The sequence below is a fragment of the Muntiacus reevesi genome, chromosome 6, assembly GCF_963930625.1.
Source record: "Muntiacus reevesi chromosome 6, mMunRee1.1, whole genome shotgun sequence".
Lineage (NCBI taxonomy): Eukaryota > Metazoa > Chordata > Mammalia > Artiodactyla > Cervidae > Muntiacus > Muntiacus reevesi.
The window spans coordinates 97,149,684-97,170,905 of NC_089254.1; the positions used below are offsets into that span (position 1 = coordinate 97,149,684).

The 21,222-nt window shown below is 46.9% G+C and overlaps 1 protein-coding gene across 1 annotated transcript in view; it reads right to left on the reverse strand.

The window, feature by feature from the left end:
- Positions 1 to 21,222, reverse strand: part of KIAA1549 (KIAA1549 ortholog) — a 122,913-nt gene that overhangs the window by 73,998 nt on the left and 27,693 nt on the right. The window contains exons 3-4 of the mRNA XM_065938498.1: positions 1,858 to 4,545; positions 540 to 628 (exon numbers count right to left, since the gene is read on the reverse strand). Of these exons, the coding sequence (XP_065794570.1) occupies positions 540 to 628; positions 1,858 to 4,545 (2,777 nt within the window). The remainder of the gene's footprint in view (positions 1 to 539; positions 629 to 1,857; positions 4,546 to 21,222) is intronic.

Sequence of the window (21,222 nt, forward strand, 5' to 3'; positions counted from 1 at the left end):
GTCTTTGAAATCTGGTGTGTATCTAGCACTGACAGCACATCTCACTCGGGACAAGTCCCATTCCACATGCTCAACAGCCACACATGGCTCGTGGCTCTGTTCAAGATGACGCCAGGCTAGAATGTGGCTTTGTGAGCTCAGCAGGGGACAGGAGGCACCAGCAGGCACCCAGCCTAAAGCACCTAGAAACCCATCTCACTCGACGCACAGAAACATACACACACACTCACTCTAAACCCTCATCCAAGTCCTTTCATGTAAATCAAGGGAAGCGAGATCCTTAGGTCATCACCCCAGACGCAAGTCTTACAGCCCTTTGTTCCCACTCTGCCAACACGCCCCCTGATGGACTAAACCTGGCCTCGTCTGGGGTCAGAAAGGCTTCCTTGGAGAACTGGATGTTTGAGGGGTGATCCAAAGGAAGAGAAGGTGTCCACCAGGAGGAGGGAGGGGGGAAGAGGAAAGCAAATGTCCTGCTCCCACTGTGCGTGCAATCCAGCCAAGCTCCCCCTGCAGATTTTCACACCATGCGGACCCACCTTGAGCTCCACCACACGGTTGAAATGGGTCCTCAACACCTCTTTGATGGATGTGATGATGTACTCCTGCACGGCTCTGCGGGCCAGCACTGCAAGGCAGGTTAGTGTCATTATGAATGGGCTCCCTTGGTCTCAGTGTGGAGAAAAAAGACCCAGTGCGTTCTCCTCCCTCCTCCCAGCTCCACCTTCCCTGACCACTCAGCTCCCTGCCTGCTCCACCTCTCCTGCCATCTTCTCCCTTTCTATCCCTCATTCCCATCCCAACCAACAAGCAGAACCAGGCTGCTGATCAACCACACTTTGTACTTCAGTGCGTATGAACAGGACACTGGCTTAATGCACACCTGCCACTTCTCAAGAGGAACAAGCAGGAAAGTCTGATGGGAGGCCACAGTCGCCAGACTTGTTCAGACATGACATTCGGGGTACTTCAGTTTTCTGCAACTAAAGTGGCCGAGCAGTTGCAAGAGAAGCTGCTGCCTGTCGGCCGGTAACTCAGACAGCAGGCTGGGGAGAAGGTCAAGGTCTGTGACCCAGTTCAGAGGATACTAAGTCACCCCATGTTGCTCTCCTCGGTTTCTCTGATGGCTCAGGTGGTAAACAATCTGCCTGCAATGCAGGAGACCCAGATTTGACCCCTAGCTCAGGAAGATGCCCTAGAGAAGGGAATGGCTACCCACTCCAGCATTCTTGCCTGGAGAATTCTATGGGCAGAGGAGCCTGGCAGGCTAGTCTGTGGGGTCAAAGAGTCGGATACCACTGAGTGACTAACACTTTCATGCAAGAACAAAGTGCCCCCTCTTTTCCAGGAAAAGTGAGAACAGTAAATGAGTAAGAAACTGCAGTGGAGGCCCTTACACATTTGTCCAACTAACTGCTTGAACGAAACATGAAGGTGTTTAACTGTGTCATCTATGCATCCCATGGGTTATGAGCTCCAAAGACAAAGATCCTAGCAAACACTTCTAAAGCTCATTTAAATCTGTTTTCATTGCTGCTCATCTGTAATATATTTTGTGGGCACTTACAATATAGGCCAGGCACTGGGTTAAGTATTTTATATGCATTAACGCATTGAAATCTCTATAACAACCCAAAGAAGTAAGTGCCACCATCCTCCCTGTTTAACAGTTGAGGAAACTGAGGCTTAGAGAAGCTAACTGCCCAGAGAAGTCAAGAGAGCTGGTACAGCAGTGAGGAGTTGTCTGGGTCCAGAGCTTATACTTTGCCCCAGCGCTGCACATTATACACGTGTTTCCTATGAGCACCTTCAGAACATCACCCCAACTGAGAGAAGGGACGTGAAGCAGGGCCTTACCAGTTGTGATCAGATAGGCGTCAGGAACCGTAATATCACACACATATGGCGACTTGGTGGTGACCAGCGCTGGAGTAGGAACTGATGCTTCGGGAGTGGGGGTGGCCACGGGCTGAAGGGACAGTGCAGGGAGGACCGTGCTGCCCTCGTGGGGATCCTGACTGGCGGGTCTGCTGTTCAGGGTGGTGTGACCAGAATTCTCAGGGGCAACACTGGTATCAGACGTGCTTGGTTCAGTGGAGGTGTTCCTCGGCAAATCCGCGGGTGTGAAGGACAGCCCACGCGGACCGCCGGTAGGCTCTGTAGGCAGAGGCGAGGGGGTCACGTCAGGAACAGACGAGGATGCTGACGGCAGGTACCCGGCGGTGACCAGCACTGTGCTGGTAGGGGTGACTTCTGAGAACGAGGGTAAGACAGACGCGTGATCGTTTATAGCACTGATATCACCAGAAGGTGTCGGGGTTGAAAAGAGAGAAGGTTCAGTTAAAACAGCTGAAGTAGGGACAGCAGTCCAAAGTGACATGAAGTGAGAGTCAGCAGTCAAAACGGGCTCGGAGCTGGAGGGCACCAGCGTGGTGACTGCGGATTCACGGGACATGAGTGAAAACTCAACAGAGGAGGTAGTTTCAGTGAAAGCTGAGGTAAAATGAGCTTCAGTATCTGTCAGTGACACTGTGGGCGCTTCAGAAAACTTCAGAGAATCAGAGGGAAAGCTGGAGTGTCGTGACATTTCAGAGTAACCAGGGAGGAGAGTGAACGTGCTTAAAAGAGAGTTTGAGCTTGGCCAGGGCTGAGAAAACTGCAGGTTTGTGGAGCCGGGAACAGAGGGCTGCGGTGACTGAGAATTGATCGCGTCGGTCAGTGTAGGTGTCTCAACCAAGCTGGAAAACGCCTGAGAAACAAAGGTAGACAGATCCCTTGACCTCAGAGACGGAGAAGCAAATACTTCCGAAGACGGAGGGACCCCGCTGCTGTATTCCAGTGGTGGAGTAGAGAGAAAGCTGGACGCAGAACCCCAAATACTTGCAGTTTCATATTGGGAAAAACTGACAGGTTCTCGGTCCGGGAAAAGCGAAGACTCTGCCGGCGGGTCCGAACTGTAAGACGGAAAAAGACCTGGGCTGCTGACGGCAAGCGACGGTGTGTTTCTGTTTGCTGTGACGGGGAAGGAAGAGTCGAGAAGGACGCTGGGGGTGACCGAGGACAGCACGGCTGTCACGCTGGACGGCATCATTTGAGCAACAGAGGAGGAGCCCAGAGCAGCATCGGGTGACACAGGCTCCGAGAGGCGGCCGTGGGGAGGGTACACCCGCATGGTTACAACACCGCTCATCTCCCCCTCGGCTGAAACACCGACATCGGTGGCTGAGATTTCCCCGGACGGAGAAGAGAGAGGAACCATCGGCCTGGAGGGGAAAAGTGTATTGAACTCTTGAGACTCTTCCTCAAATTCAGGGAGGTCCGTGATGACACTGCTCAGTGGAGAGATGCTGCTGGCTCCCAAGGGGGTGGGGGACAGGGTCTCAGCACCATCCCCCGAACCCGCATCCTTCTCCGTGAGGCTCGTTGACAGCACAGGCCGGGACAAATCCTCACCACAGGACAGGCATCGCGTGTACAGCCTGAACAAAGACACCGGGCTCTGGACATGGGAGTCACCCGCACCACTTGGGACCACTGGGTGGCCAGGCAATTCTGATGCCTCATGGGAGTTGCCGGGAAGAAAGGGGTTATGTGACACGCTGGCGGATTGAGCAGAAAAGGATCCAGATGCCAGAGGAGCTGGAAACAAAGCCCAGTGTGCATTGCTGCTGCTAAAAGCAAGGACCATTGGCGACAGAGCTGCAGAACGGCGTGTGCCTGGAGAGACGGTTTTGTCTAGGCTCTGACCCAAAGCAGTGGTGACATCAGGGTACCTGTCTGTATCTGTGGTCAGAACATCCTCTGGAGGCGGTGAGACCTGCCCTGATGGGGGAGATGGCTGCTGAGTAACATCATCGCCTGGTAGCCAGGACTCTGAAGACTGCGAGCTAAGAAGGAGGGTTCCTGAGCCCTCTGCTCCTGAAACCATGATCTCCGGCAAAGTCCTGCTTGACACGTGCCCACAAGCATCAGAAGGATAAAATGCCAAATTCCTACTAGGCATTGGAATTATGCCCTCGGAAGTGGGAAAAGCTGACCGAAAAGCACTGAAATGACCAGGGAGCTCCGCATACGTGGTTGGTTGTTTCACTGTGTTTAGCCAGGCTGATGTCACTTCTTCATCTTGTAAAGGTATGACGGGTAACGATGGAGTCAGCACGGAGTCTAAGGTTTCCTTGGGCAGCTCTGGCGGGCTGACTGTGACATATCGTACCGGCGAAACCACGCGCGAGGCGGTCCAATAAGTCTCTGGCAAGAAGTTGTCCATTTCATCGTCATCTAGGACCTCGTTGCTCGTCACTGCCACATAATTTGCCGCAAAGATGCTGGGATCTGCTGTACTTTGGGTCCATTTTTCTTGGTTAAAAAAGGCTGTATCAAAAGCCGTGGTGGATGGAGATGATGTGATGTGGAGAGAACTGCTTTGTGGGGACCCTGGAGCGGTTTCTGTTAAGGCCACGTATGCAGTGCTGGGCACAGTGCCTTCCCTCGGCATGAGCTCCATGGAGGAGAAAGAAAGATTGTGCTGTTCCAGACGGAGCTCATCTAAGAAAATAACAGCCGAGTTTAGTTGAAAGGCAATGAAAAGTCACACTGCTAACATTTTGTTTCAGATATGAAAATATTCTCCATCAACAGATACCCACTCACTGAATATCCACGATTTAAAAAAGTTAAACAACCAATTGAAAGCCAGAAATTGCCAGAGTTAACTGTCAGCATAATACCTGCAAACATTCATAAATTTGAGCACCACTTTTTACTTAAGCATGTTGGGCCTGTCGGTCTGTATACACACACTGACATGTTCTTTTTGCCTTCTCACACCCCCACAGAATACTATAAATAGAGGAGGACGAATGGAGCTGTCTTATCTCTTCTTGCTCATTTATCGCTGAGAAAGAGAAGGTCGGAGAAGGTAATTAAATCAGTTACGTGACCACCCAGACGCAGGTGGAGCTGGAATCTTAGTAGAAGCCTGCCTTGATGCCCGAGCCCGTTTTCCTATTCTTTCAGAAGAGCTGGCTCTTAGGAGAAATGAACATGACTGCTCTGACAGCACCATGCACAAAGCAGGGAAGAGAGTTCAGCAGTTTCCTGGTTATAGGGCCTTCCACATCCAGGCTGCAGACTGCCTCCAGGCTCCCCCCTCATCCTTCCCTGCTCCGCTCACACCGTCCCAACTACGCTCTGGCCCAATGAGCTACTTGCAGTCCCCAAGCCCAGATCCTCTGCGGCTCAGTGATCTGCACATTCCCTTCTCTCTCTGCTGGGATGCCCTTCCCCTGCCCTCCACCTGGGTTGTTTCTACCGGCCCTGCAGATACAGCCCAGGTACCACCTCCCTCCTCAATGCTCCAAAGGCAGGTGAGTGTCTCTCCCTAGTTTTCTACCTGTCACATCCCTGATCATGTCCCACTGAAATGAGCTGTCTGCTCATTACACTCTGAGCATTTTGAGGACAGAAACTATTGATCTCTCTCCCTAGTGCCTAGCACAGTGAATGACTTATACTAACAGCTCAATAAGTGAAAAATGAAAGTCGCTCAGTCGTGTCCGACTCTTTGCAACCCCATGGACTATACAGTCCATGGAATTCTCCATGCCAGAATACTGGAGTGGGTAGCCATTCCCTTCTCCAGGGGATCTTCCCAACCCAGGGATCAAACCCAGGTCTCCTGCATTGCAGGTAGATTCTTTACCAGCTGAGTCACAAGGGAAGTCCAAGAATACTGGAGTGGGTAGCCTATCTCCTCTCAGTGGATCTTCCAGACCCAGGAATTGAACTGGGATCTCCTGCATTGCAGGCGAAATCTTTAGGAACTGAGCTATCAGTAAATTTCAATAAACAGCTGTTAAGTGAATGAATGAATAAATGAATAAATGAACGTGTCTGAGGACCAAGTTCTGATATGTGCCAAAAGCATTCTATCATCCTCTCAAACTTTCATATTCTTCATCCTTGGGATAGCTGTCATGATCATTTAAGTGATTTAGGTATTTCCACCTCTAATTCAGGTATACTGTACAGAGAGGCAGGAAACACAATGGCCCAGACCCCTGATGAAGGCCCAGGGGACAGGTCTTAGAGGAATATCTAAATAGAAAGCCTAGACGGACACTGCACCAGTCAGCTTAATGCTCAGTCATGAGTGCAAATTTAAAAATCACAAGATACATAAGAATTCAGGTACTATGAAAAAGAATCAAGAGAAACCTCCCCCAAAAGTGAAGAGAGAAATCCACACAAAAGAAAAGGTGATTATCCTGGAGGGAAGATCTGAGAATAAATAGAGAATAAAGGAATGATAAAATGTGGTTAAATCTAAACAAGCATGGATGCTATAAATGAACAATAAAAATGCTATTTAATCTGTAAGGTTACAAGAGACCTAATACAGAATTAAAATGGCTTGTTACATGGCATAGAAGTTGAAAGAGCAGCATTTAGACAAAACTGAATAGATCTTGTGTGTACACACTAAAATTTGTAAATTATATTCAATCATGTATTTATATAGATGAACTATTTCTAGCTGGTTCAGTTAGCATCTGAAAGTTACAAATTTACACCAGACAGAAGCTGCTTACTTTAAAGCTGCTCACTTTCTGTGGAATATGACTTTTAAAAATGAATAGATAATTAAAGAAGAAAACTGTTTCTCAGAGATTTTAGGTTTTTTCATAGCAATATATATTAGGCATCTGTTGTCTTCCATACAACTAGGCTCTAGATTTCTGGTCTATATGCTTTTACTATTTACCTGCCACATTCCAAGCATGAGTAAAAGTAAAGACAATACTTACTACAAATACCGTAAAGTAGCAGCTGCTCTCCTCCATAGTAAAGGTTAAGAAGTGATAAATTTGAGAAGTAATAAAATAATAATATGTGCAACTATGCAGCACATAGATTTAAAAGTTTTCCTAAGAATAAATTATTTTATGTGTTCGAAAACTCTGCTATGATTTATTTTTAAATAGAAGACCTGAAGAAAGAGCAAGATCCCTTTTTAATTGAATCAGAAACATACTCATAAGTGCACTGGAAAACTGCAAGAGATAAAACAGCAAAGAGAGAAGCATTTAGGGGCTAATTTATGAGCCCAAGTATCTGATGCAACTTAGAATTCAATCAATTCTGCCTACAAAGGACAGGGAACAGGGAAGGCAAAGTGATCAAAAGAATGAAAAATTCTCCTGGCTAGTAAAACAGAGGAACAAAAACTTCCTATTAAGAACTGTGAGGTGAGCCAAGCCGTGGCGCTTTCTCCCCCCTCCTTCTGGCCAAGTCCCAGGAGAAAGAAATCAGCTCTAAAGAGACAGCCGCCGGAATGCCATGGGAATCACTTCTGTAGTTAATTCAGGAAGAGGTTAGAAAACCCAGGTGAGTCCCTCCCAGCAGAAAAAGCTTCCAAGACTCTAATTTCAAGCCCTGGAGATCAATTTTCAAGCTCTCAAGTTCACACAAGCATGCAAGGTTCTCTCTTGGACAACACGGAGAAAGGAATGGGGATGATACACGTGAGATGGGGGATCTTGTTAAGATATGGGCACTGTCGGGCAGGGCCGGGCCAGGAGAGGGCCCGCTGAGCTTCTGCAGAGCGCCCAGGTGGGTCCAGACCCAACCAGACTCTGCGGAAAAGTACTAAGCCACTTTCTCCTGTGTAGACGGTACAACCTCGCACCCCCTTCTCCTTTGTAGGTGCCTGCCAAGCTGCCCAAGTGCCATGCAGATTCATAGTGATGAAAAATTCACAATGCAAACCCGTAGAAAGCACATCAAAGGTGAACCCCAAAGGGAGCTAGACTTTGGGTGACAATGCTGTGTCAGTGTAGGTTCATTTACTGTAACAAACGTACCATCTGGTGGGGGATGTTAACAATGGGGGAGGCTATGCGTGGGTGGGGGCAGGGAGTATATGGGAAATCTCTCTACTTTCCTCTCAATTTTGCTACCTGAATGAACCTAAAACTGTTCTTTAAAAAATAAAATAAATTCTTGGGAATTTCCTGGTGATCCAATAGTTAGTCAGGACTTCATGCTTTCACTGCTGAGGGCCTGAGTTCAATCCCTGGTCGAGCAACTAAGATACCACAAGCAGCACAGTATGGCCAAAAGAAACAAAACAAATAAATAAATATTTTAAAAAGTAAAACTTTTTTAAAACTCATGTGTGAGCTGCCAGTCTCTAGGAAGTCACTGGTCTCATTCACACATGCATAATTTGGTATTTATCTTTTTTGAAAGTTGTATTTTTCCATCTGGAAACCCTCCCTAAATACACTAGTCAAACATGGCATCGTGGACTTTTCAAGCTGAATGGATCCTTTAAGACCTTGGCAACCCCCTCGCATGGCAAATGAGGCTCAGAGGTTAAGCTGACTTGCTCAAAATAGCATCAGGGCAGAGCCAGCCTAGAAAGGCAGGCTCCTAAGCCCCCACTGGTTGAATGCAAGATTCACACCACACCAGGCTGAGGCAAATCAGCCTATTTCATTAAGATTGCTAGTGAAGAAATTACATTGAAAAATATGCTAAGTTGTGTTATAAATGCATTGAAAGCACATGCTAAATTCTGTGCCCCTGAAACCTATGCCAAGGCATGCTGCTTGAGCTCTGAGGTACCACCGTCCACGCGGGGCGGCTCATAGCTGCAGGCACGGGCGCTCAGAAAACAAAACATCCTCTGAGGGCTGGCCTGGAAAACCCAAGGGACGACAACATCAAAAACCTCTAAGGAGCTTTCACCCAAACAGAACCATTACTTTTGCTTCTCTGCTGAACTGAGGAGTCTGCAAAGCAGGGTGAGTCGTCTCCACTCCGTGGCTATTAGGTCCGCCACAGAACAAGAGCTCACTAGAATCTCTAGGTGTTTGAAAACAAAAGCAGTCAGATAACTAAACCAATAGCAATGCGGCAAATCTTCAGCACTTTTTATCCTAGTTCTTAGGCTGTCCTAAGAAGGATTTTAGTGCCATTCTTAAAACCATCCTCTCCTTTTCCTACCTTTCATTTTTCTCTCCCTGGTTTAGAAAAGAATGTGTCTCTTCTCTTTCTTTCTCCAACCCCAACTGTCTATTAATACCTTCAACCAGCTACCTCCTACCTTCTATGCTCTCTTCCAAGTGGTATTGTTTTTATTACCAAATATTGAGTAGGTAAGAAATACTACTTATAAAGAAAGACACATTTATCAGGTCACATATATATAGTAACATAAATAACATCTGAATTTTATGTGGTCTTCTGATGAACAGAAATTATCAGTTTTAATGTGGTTAAATTTATCAATCTTTTCTGTAATTGTTTGAGATTTGTGTGTCTGTGTCTTAAGATGGAAAGCTTAAATTCTTCCCTAGAGTAAAAGCCATCATGATATCCTTTAAAAGCATAAAGCAAGAATGACACGATCAGGATAATGATCTAAAAGTCCCTCCTACTACAGCATGAAGAACAGGTTAACCAGGGTCAAGAGGAGATGCTGAGTAAGTGGGCTTATGAGAACTCTGTTAATTTCACAACTTTGCCTGATGTCTAAGATGCTCTCCAAATAAAAACTAAAATAAGTCGGGTTCTCACTCAGCAGGTTGGGCCTGGGGCTCAGGACTCGGTGTAGGTGTCTGTGTTTGCTGCTGTTCCTGTTGTGGTGGAACTGTGTTCTGAAAACCACACCCTGGGTAATACTAACCCCAAGCACAAGCACCCTTCTCTGTGGAGACCAGACTAGGAATAATGCTGACGGAACAACCCATAAGAGAGGAAGAAGTAGAAGATGCAAAGGATGAAGGAGGAGCCCAGGGGGCTGGGAAGGAAGAAGGAAACGGGGTCCAGAGGGGAAGCAGCCTTTGACCCTCACCTGGAGTAGAGGGTGAGTGCAGACAGGGCACGATGCACGGACCTGCTGGAGAGTGCTGAAAGGGATTCTGGCCTGGGCGGGGAGGGGTGGGGACGACAGCAACCAGGTCAGTGGAGAATGCTGAAACAGACACCAAAGGAGATGGCCAGGCTCTGCTGGGGGAGCTACAGTCTGAAACCAGAGGGCAGGCTTCACAGGTCCCATGTGGTTTGGGAAACTGTGGTTCCCGATTCCGCATTTCAGGGTGGATCTGGGGGCTCAGCCAAAGAACAATCACCAAAGAGCTCCCTGCACAGAAAAGACTCAACCTCAAGGCAAATAAATAGTAACTGCTGGTCAGTTCTCAGGATTTTAAAGACCTCAGGAGGCACAAGTGGTAAACCATCCAACTACCAATGCAGGAGCTATAAGAGATGCAGGTTCAATCCCTGGGTCATGATGATCCCCTGGAGGAGGAAATGGCAACCCACTCCAGTATTCTTCTTGGAGAATCCCATGGACAGACAGCCCGGCGGGCTACAGTCCATGGGATCACAAAGAGAAAAACACGACTGAAGCAACTGAGCATGCCAGCCAAACCTGGGTATTTTAAGACCTCAGTACTACGTAAAAACTTTTATAAATCTTCTTTTGATATCCTTTGTTTCTCAACTTTTATTAAATCACAAACAACAATAAACTGCCTGAAACGCCATAGTTCCCGTCTGTCATGAACTGAACAGTGCTGCCCAGGCCTCTGTGTTGAAGCTCTAACCCTCACTGTGACATGTTTGGAGATGGGGGCCTTCACGGAGGTGATGGAGGTTAAAGGCGGTCATGAGGGTGGGGTCCTTCCTGATCCGACAGAACCAGCCTCTTTATAAGAAGAGGGAAACCAGAGCTCGCCGGCCCCAGGTGCCTGGGCATGGAGGAAAGGCCATGTGAGGAAACAGCGAGAAGGCAGCATCCACAAGCACAGGAGTGGAGCCTCGACAGACACCAACCCTGCCGGCACCTTGATTGTGGACTCCAGCCTCAGAACTAGAAGGAAGCTAATTCCTGTTGACGTCACACAGTCTGGCGTTTTGTGAGGGCGGCTCGAGTGACCAAGACAACACCATTCATTCCTGGCTCAAGCAAAAGGCTCTGTGATGGAGCAGAGATGACAGGAAACTTGTGGGTCTAGGGTCCGGCTCACAAGCTCAGGAGCTGCTGACCCTGAGTAACTCACCTCACATCCCTGGGTCTCAGCTCCCTCTTCTCCTCGTGAGATACAAGGTTCCTGAAAACGGGTGTGAAAGTGTGGACTTCCCCTGTCCAGGCCTGACATGCGACCCGATGCTTGCTTGCTTCCTCAAGCTGTGAGGGCTTCTCAGTCAGGGTTCTCTGTTGTTCGCAGTGGAAACAGCTCTGGCCACATAAGCAGGAGGGGATTCAGTGGAACGACACCAGGGGGTCCACGGAACGAACAAGCTGGCTCAGGCTCGGGACACAGCTGAGAGACAAGTGAGGCTGGGCAGTGAGGGAGCCGGCTGGGGTCTCTGCACGGGGTGGCAGCCGACACCGCCCGGCCGGGACCAACACTGGCACAGCTGTCAGTGGACCCTCTGGGCCTCTGCTTCATGACCTCGCTCCCGCCAAGTTCAAAGTCCAGCCAGGAGTGTCCCACCAGCCACGCCCAGGTCACATGCCACACTGCTGGTCCTCCCTGCAGCCCTTGAACCCTAACATAATATGGATTCCCCAGAAAGGGAAAGGGTGGTCCCCAAACTGGCAAACGGCTACTACATCAGTAGTGGGGGCTTCGGTTTTAACTGGAAACATAAAAGCTAATAAAAAGCACAGCACTGGCATAATACAATCCTGGTCAGAGAGGGAGACGACAGCTCCAGAACCTTCCACAGATAACAGAACTGGGTTCTGGGGTTCCGTTCTGTATCAAACTTGCTCAGCTCCCCAGAAGAAATCTGCTGTAATTAGTCATACCTTCCACTTCCTCCTCAAGAGATGGAGATACAGATAACAATTAGTGACATCACTGAAACAAGAAGAGAACTAATGAGCAACTTCAGAAAACAACAACTGCAACCATACAATCCTGAAATAATGGGTCCATGAAGCTTTTCCACAATGCATACTATTATAGCTAAAACACCAGGATAGCTTCCCATTGGGATCTGGGCCTCTCTCTCTCTCTGCACAATTTTCTCATTTAAGGAGGTAAGGATAATAAAATGTTGGTTTAATTCAAAGCATGTTCCAGAGTATTTGTTGGGAGATGTTCTGTAGCACTTTACTTTTTTCCTAAATAAAATGCAATCCTCTTTTACCAACCTGGAAAGCAAGGCTGTCAGCACTTTAAGTAACCAAAACAAACTCAACTAAATACTCAATTCACTAAGAACAAAGGCGAAAAAACTCTCAGTCGGCCATCTGTTTCTAAAATAATTTAATTCAAAACACAGTCCCAGAACAACAGGGAAAAGGACACCATCAGCGTCAAGATAATCTTCCATCTCCAATTACACTTGGGGCTGGACTGGCACAGACATCCTGTGACTAAGCATGAGAAGGCACTTCACCCCCAAACATGGGAGCCCGAGGCCATCAGTCTCTGTACAAACACACGCGCCTGAAACCCAGTAACCAGGGGACACATCTGCCTCCTAGGTAGCTCTCCTCCCAACAGTCAAGAGCTTATGCTACAGGCTCAATACTTTAATTCACCTCTAAATTGAGTTTTGACTTTACATCAAGGGAGCCAGAGGCTTAAGAGAGAGACTGGGGGGCCATGCTGGCTGGAAGTAGCAGCGTGGACAAAGGCTCCACGTCTGGACAATGTGGGGTGTGTTTGCTAACAAACAGTAGTGGCTCCACTAGGTTGGAGAGAACACTAGGAAAGTCGGCTGAGGAGCGTGAGAATGCAGTGAACAATGGGGGAGCCACTGGATATTTGCAGCAAAGTGGGCTTCTTATCAAAGTTACGGTGCAGAAGGGGAGAAAAAAAAAAAACAACAACCTGGCAGAGCAGAGAGAAGCACAAAACATCAATCGCACCCACAGGTACACAGCCGAAGGGGCAAGGAGAGGGGACTGGGTGACAGATGAGACCGCAAGAGAAGTTACAAGAGAGACTGCACAGAAGGCCAGTAATAAAGTTAGTTACTGACGACATGGATGGGGCAAGAAAGAGGAGTCCAAAGCAATTCTGAGTCACAGATTCAACTGCCCACTACAGACTCTTCCACCTGGTTACCTAATGCAGTCGTGTCTGACTCTTTGCAACTCCACAGACTATAGGCCGCCAGGCTCCTCTGTCCATGGGATTTCACAGGCAAGAATACTAGAGAGGGTTGCCATTTCCTCCCCAGGGGATCTTGCTGACCCAGGGATCGAACCCATGTCTCCTGCATTGGCAGACGGTTTCTTTACCACTGAGCCACCTGGGATGCTCTGAGTAACTAATAGGTATCTAACAGGCCCCTAAAAAAACCTGATCCTTCCTCTTTGGATATTTATAAGTCTTTCTCACAGTCAGGATCTTGTAATTCACTCTCAAATCCTTTGATCCCCACCACTACTGAAGTCTGGGCCCTTAACCACTGCTTGATCATCATCAGCCTCTGTGAAGAGACAAGCTTTCCAAGGGCCTGGAGACACAGGAGGCAGGGATGTTCTGACACCCTGGACACAAACCCTGCTTCCTTGCTCACCCTGAGTTTGGTTCAAGAACCAGGAGAACCCAGAGGATCCTTTAACATTCCTCTGATGACAAAGAAGTGGCTGTGGTGACAAGTGCTTCCTGAGTGGTATCACACACCACCAGTACAAAGATTGGTGCCCAGTAAGGGTGAACACCCCCAACGTGACAATTTCCTGTTCATCACAGCCTCCCGAGAGCTGTGTGACTACCTGCTTCCCATGTGTCCCAGCCCCTAGGGCTCTAGACTCAAGGGGAGCCGTGCTAAGAAATGCTGTAATCGTCAGGAAATTCAGCCTGATCAGAAGTGTGCTCCTGCCCACGGAAATCCATCGGGGCTGTGGTCTCTCCCCACCAGCCACAACCCACCCTAAACTCCTGAAGCATCTCCTAGCACCTTCAACCCATCTGGAAGGTGTTCTAACACACAGATCCGATCCATCCATTTCTGTGCATTTGAGGTTTCTCTAAAGCGAGAAGAGAAATAATCCTTCCACGACATTCCAGGCTTAAGATCCTCCAAGGGATCCTTAACAGCCTTTGGAAATCCAAAGTCCTCAGCTGTGACACAAGAGCCCCCATTTTCCGGTCACATCCTGTCCTGCTGTGTCACCTCCCTGACAACCAGCCCACACACTCCCACCATGCAATGTTTTCTCTGACTGCCCTAATTTTGGAAAGACTGGTTCCTCTCCTACAAACACCCATCCCTCCTCCTTTCCCTAACTCCAGTCATGCTCCCAGACTTCTTGTTCCCATCACTTCCAGAACCTGTGTGTGCTTTTCTCATAAAACTGTAATGTTTGGCTTACTCATCTCCCTCCCCGAGCCAATGACCAAGATGCTTGGAGGAAAAAACTGTATCGTTCACCAGTCTGCCTTCCAGGTTTAGCCCAGAGCCAGACATGTCCATTCATTCATCAATCATTCACTCGTAAATCCAACAAATGTCTACTGATGATGGAAGCAAAGTGCAGGGCATGAAGTGTCAACCGAGACAGAAAGGAGTCCTGCTCAGGGAACTCACAGTGGAGAAGAGGAGACAATAATTATAACTGAGAAGACGGCTAAGGAAACAAGGCAGGGCTGGTGAGAATGGCACCCAAGGCAAAGCACCAAGAGCTGGTGTGAATGGTGCTCAGCCAGCCTGGGGAGCCTGGCTCGGGCGAGGCTGGCGTGGAAGGCAGGGAACCAAGTCCAGGTGGATGGAAATGTGATTCTAGCACCCAACAGAGTCATTTGGGCCAACAGTACCGATTTGGTGATCCTCTACAGAGAGATGGTAACAAACTGAAGTCGAATGACTCCAACAAGGCAGAGAGAGAGAGAGAAACAAGTTTGACCCCACACTCTACAGTGCTATGTTCATTTAAGGTGTGGTGGGAGAGCCCCAGATTCTACAGCAGTCAGAAGAGACCACCTTTAGCAATCATTACCATACAGAGTGCTCTTTACATACACTTCTACAAGCCAACTCAGTCAAGCACACAAATTATTCTCCTCCTGACTTAATTTATTTCCATTCACTGACAATCTTCCCCAAACCCCCTCTTTTGCCTGTTTATTGGTATGAACAGCCTACTGATTAGCAATTATCCATAGCGTTAACTCTCTAAGTATCTGTAATTATGACCTCTCTTGGTTTATTTGAGGGCTCCTGGGGACTTCAGGATGAGGAATAACATGAAGCTAATGTAAATACTAATTTGTCAAGAAACCAACCAGACCAAATATGCAGATAAGCCAAAAGGCAATTTTCCAAAAGCTGAGGTTCCACCAGTCTGGAGAGTTCTGTATTTGTTTTCACTATTTAAAGGGAAGTGTTTAAATGCCACCGATAAACCAATTTCGGCATTTTTAACTTTTTATTATGAAATTTTCAGACATACAGAAGCTGAAAGACTGGAACACATTACCCAGTGTGAACACCAGTTTTCTGCCATGCTCACTTCACCTACCCCTCCTCGCAGCTTTTTTTGTAAATGAAAGTAAAGCAAATCCCAGACATCATTTATTTCACTAGTATCTACTTCAGTGTCTCTGATAAGGGCTTTTAAAAATCATAACCACAATCATTATCACAGCCAACAAAATTAAAAGTAATTCCTAATATCATCTAATTATCCATCCCACACTTAGCTTTCCTTGATGGCCTCAAAATACTTTTGTATAATTGCTTTTTGCAAATCAAGATTGAAAACAGGTGCACAACTGCTTAGGGTGATGTGTCTCCCAAGTCCCTTTTATTTGGTTAACAGGTCTCACCTACCTTTTTTCTTTTTTAAATCTCTCATTATTCACTTGCTAGAGAAAAGGTCGCTTGTCCCTGTAGACAGCCCATGTGCTATATTTAGTTGACTATATTCTCATGGTGTCATTTCACATATTCTTCCAATCCTCGAATTTTCTATAAACTGGGTGTTATATCAAGAGGCTTTACTACATTCAAGACCAATGTTTTTGGCAAGAATACTTTCCAGGTGGTCCACTGCATCACATCAAGAGGTGCCTGATCCCTAGCTGTCCCACTGGGAGTGATACCAACATTCATCCAGGGCTTTAGGTTGTGAGACCCTGCCCTATCCATCATAAAGCTCTCCATCAATGTCTCACCAAACAATGAAGCAGTCACAAAGATCACTGCTTACATCTGCTATTTCATTAAGAAGGTTGAGTTTCTTAACTCTACCTTAATTAAAGATATTCCTAACGCTCACAGATACAATTACAGAAAGAATAATTATTATTTGGTATCTGAAACAATAACATATTTGTGTGTGTTTGAGAACATTTCTTAAGTCACCTAACTAGGAATTCAATAAAAGATGCTGACTCCTAAACTTTTCTTTAGAAAGATTATTTTTAAATGACTGACTGTGCATGTAATACAGTAAAGCTCTATGTCTGTCTGTCTGTCTGTCTGTCTGTCTTTCTATCTCTCTCTGGAGTTCAAAGTTCCAAAACGACAGTGAAAAAAAAATCAAGGAAATCTTAGAAATTATGCCAATTATGAAGGAGCAAGGGAGCAAGAAATAGAAATGGCAGAATATTTCCCAAAGCAGTACATTTATTTTAGTCCCTGTTCAAAGGAGAGATTAATGAAGTACCAAAATAACCTTAACACATGATGGTTAAACAGTTTCAATTTCTACTTCTTCCCAAAGCTCTTAATTAGAGTTTCTAGAAAACAGTCAAAAAGAGCCTGAAATCTTTTTCTTCCCTATCCCATAGTCAGATGTTAATAAACAGTATAGTACCTGTGTGGACAGAAGCAGGAGACCTTGCCTCCAAAACTGGCAATGAGAGTTAATACCACCCGAAGAACCATTTAATGACCCTGAGAAAGCCTCCATCAACATCCAAGCCTCCCCAGACAACTGCATTTCCCTCTGGCGCTAGAGAACTTGCAGCTCACTGAACTTCACCAGCCTGGGGCAAGCAGGGAGGGGAAGGGGCACCTGTCGCCAGGTGTGACCTCCAGGTATGATGATGAGAGAGGTTAAATGCTGCAAAGAGAAGAAATAACGCAACAACAAAAATGTTGCAGTGACTGCCACTGAGTTGTATACTTAATAATCAGTGAAATGGAAACGTTTATATTATGTATATTTTACCATAGCAAAAAAAAAAAAAAAAGAACATGTTGCAATGGTCAAGTGAGAGGCTTACAGGCTCTTCTCAACAGTAACCACCACTCTGCCAGCCGCTAGGACCCATTATCTTTCTCACTTTATTGCTGAAGGAGATGAGGGCCCAAAAGATAAAGTGCCTCGTTCAAGGCCCACGGTCAGCAAGTGGTTCAGATCTGAACACGCACCCACCAGCCGCCAAAGCCCCTTGCTCTCTCACAACAGCACACAACCTCTCTGGGGACAGTGTGTTGAGCTGCACTCAAAAGTTTCCAAGGCACATTTCCAGACTATCATTCTTGAATAGCTATATGCAAAAATCTTCATAATTACACAGCAAACAAGAATTCTATTATGTATATATATTTAAGATTTTAAACTTTTTATTTATTTTTGACTGCACTGGGTCTCAGTTGCTGCACGGGCTTTTCTCTAGTTGTGGCGAATGGGGGCCACTCTCCAGTTGCAGCTTCTCATTGCAGCGGCTTCTCTTCGTTGTGAAGCATGGGCTCCGGGGCTCGCAGGCTTCAGGAGCTGCAGCACATGGGTTCAGGAGTTGGGCTCCTAGGTTCGAGCGCACGAGTTGTGGTACACGGGCTTGGCTGCTCTGCACACAGGGGACCTTCCCAGATCAGGGATCAAACCCATGAATCAGCAGGTGGGTTCTTTACCGCTGAGCCACCAGGGACGCCCCAAGAATTCTATACAATAAAAACAGCTTCCCAAATGTTCCTTGCATGCCCATACAGCCCTACCAACTTGAAAGGCATTAAACAATATTTAAAAGAACCATGCAGTAAGATTAACATCTCAACACCAGGTCCAAAGAGGCACGAAGCTGGCTCCTGGCTCAGCTCTGCGTCAGGACCGCACAGGGTGTTGCCCCAGGAGGACTCTGTAACTGGTAAAAAGTTGCCCAGGTCCATGGGAGCCTTCCAGGAAATGGGCTTTCCTGGGCTTTGGGCTGGTAACACATTTACTCCCCTGACAACCTGGATAAACTGGAGTTTGGGCCAGAAGCAGGAAAACTCAAGCAATGAATATAGACGTTCACTATCCCTGGCAACCTAGACACGGTCCCCCAGGGCCTCACACAGCAGATGACAACCACAATGTGTCCCTCCAGGTTGCCATCCTCAACACTAAGGAAAGAAGCACAGATATGATGACAGAGCTCCTGGTCTGTGACAAAGATGAGGACAAAGGCTCCAGAGTGCTCACTCTGTGCCCAGATGCTTTAACAGGCCCTTCCTGTTGTTCACGAAGCCCTCCAAGGAAGCTACTGTTAGCATCACTGTTACACCAACAAGGCAGGCAGGCTCAGAGAATTCTAGCTTGCCCAAAGCCTGGCAAGAGTCAGGACTAGGATTCTGGGCTGTCTGCCTCCAGCACCAACAACATTCAAAACTGTTACCCTGCATTAAGAAGACAACACCCACCTCAATACATAGTGACTACTTAAAAGCAAAACCGTTGCCAAAAGGCACAAGAAAAGATGCTCCATGTCATTAGTCATTAGGAAAACGCAAGTCAAAACCACAAGGAGACACCAATTCGCACCCACTAGGATGGCCAGAAATTTTTTTAAAACAAGAAATAAAAAGAAAAAAAAAAGTTCTGGAAGATGTAGAGTAATTGTAATGCTCATATACTGCTCGTGCATCCACTATGGTAAAGAGTTTGCTGTTATGCAGAAAATCACCATATGACCCAGTAATACCATCTGTAGATATATACTTAAAACCATTGGAAACGGGTGCTCAAAACCTTATATAGGAATGTTCCCAGTAGTACTACTGACAACAGCCAACCCCTGGAAACAACTCAAACACTCATCAACAGATGACTGGATAAACAAAGTGTAGTGTATCCATACAATGCAGTTTTATCCGGCCATAAAAAAGAATGAGGTACTCAAACACGCTTCAACCCGGATGAATCTTGAAAAGGTTATGCTCAGTGAGAGCAGCCAGACACACCCACAAAGACACATACTGTACAATTCCATTTACATGAAATATCCAGAATCAACAAACCCAGGGAGCGAGAAAACAGATTAGTGGTTGCTAAGGGCTGGGGGCAGGAACAACAGAACCAGACAGTGAATAGTGGTTACATACAACACTGCAAATGCCCTAATGCCACAGAACTACACACTTTCAGTAGGATTTTCAATGGTGATTTCAGGTTGTGTGTGTTTTCCTACAGTCTATTCGTTGGTGCACTGGGTCTTCATTGCTGCTTGTGGGCTTTCTCTAGTTGCAGTGAATGGGGCTACCCTTCGCAGCAGAGGACAGCCTTCTCATCTTGGTGGCATCCCTTGTTTCAAAGCACGGGCTCCAGGTGTTCAGGCTTCAGTGGCTGCAGCTCACAGACTCAGCAGTTGTGGCTCCAAGGCTCTAGAGCTCAGGCTCAGTAGTTGTGGCTCACAGGTTTTAGTGGCTCTGCAACATGTGGAATCATCCCACATTAGGGATTGAAATCGTGTCCTCTGCATTGGCAGGCAGATTCCTATCCACTGTACCACCAAGGAAGTCTTACAGTTTTTGTTTTTTTTAAGCCACCAGTCCCAGGGCTTGAATACATAAACTCCTAGGTGCAAAGTAAACCTTAACCCAACTTACTTTTGGTAAGTTCTCATTATTCTCAAGCTGTCATTTCTTTCTACCAGTGCAGTGTTTCTCAGAGTGGTCCTGCTCTCAGAATCACCTGAAGACCTTTTAAGAATATGGATTTCCAGGCCTCTCTCCAGACTCTCCAAGGGAGCAGGAATGCACAGGTTAACACCTGCCCCAGTGCCTCAGCATCATCTCTAAGACTCCCATCCCTGTTCTTCTAGCCAGTGGGCCAGTTACTGAAGCTTCTCAAAAGAAAAGTGTTAATCAGCTTCTTCCCAGCTGCTGGCCATGGATGCCTGGGTACCATCTCTGAGCTGTTAGTATCTGTTGCGTTTAGCTCTCAGCTGCACTTTCCAAGTCAAGCCCCCCCCCCCGCCCCCACCTGACAGAAGCTGACCTTGGCCCCACTATTCGAAGTTCTGTCCCACTTCTGATCCACAGAGGTGGTTATCCTGTTTTTGAGACTAACGAAGTGAAGTGAAGTGAAAGTCACTCAGTCATGGCCAACTCTTTGTGACCCCATGGACTGTACAGTCCATGGAATTCTCTAGGTTAGAATGCTGGAGTGGGTAGCCTTTCCCTTCGCCAAGGGATCTTCCCAACCCAGGGATCGAACCCAGGTCTCCCACATTGCAGGCAGATTCTTTTACCAGCTGAGCCACAAGGGATTGCATTTCACCTACCAACGTTTAAAGCATGAACTCACGCGTGCCATCTTACCCAAAGACTGATTTCTGACTATTCCCACTTCAAAACCAGACTGCTAACATGTTTTCTTCTAGGCATATTATTAATAAAATTCCTTCAAAACACAACAATTTTAACCTAAGTGGCAGTTTTAAAATGTATCCACAAGTCTAGGTCAACAGCAAGCTTGTCAAAGAACATGTTTAAGCTGGTTCCCCCTCTCTGAGCTCACTAACCCCCCCCCCCCACCTCTCCCCCAGTCTCTCTCCATCCTTTGCCAGCCTCTCCCCAGTCCTGTGTTTCTTATCTGCCTCCCATCTTCTCCCTTTCCTCAACTGGAATAACATAAGATTATGAAATCAAATAATTAAGTATACACATTGTTACATTTACTGAGGGAGGTTTCTATTCTCTGCTTTTAAACACTGGTTACAATTTGTTCTTTTAAATAAACTTTTTTTTCCTCCTGCTTGTGTGTAAGCCTTGGTTGATTTCTTGAGAGGCATCAGTGGCCTCTAAGAAAAAGGCTCTTGATTGCTGATGCTATTTAAATAAGGAACACAGGGCATCCTCAGTGAGAATTTTAAACCACCCCACTGTCACGATACAATTCCTCATTCTTCTGCTTGGCTACAGAGACAAAAAGAAAAGGACCTCATAGACCAAAGATACTCTGTGCGTGCTCAGTCAGTCAGTCATGTCTGACTCTGCAAGCCCACAGACTGTGGCCCGCCAGGCTCCTCTATCCAT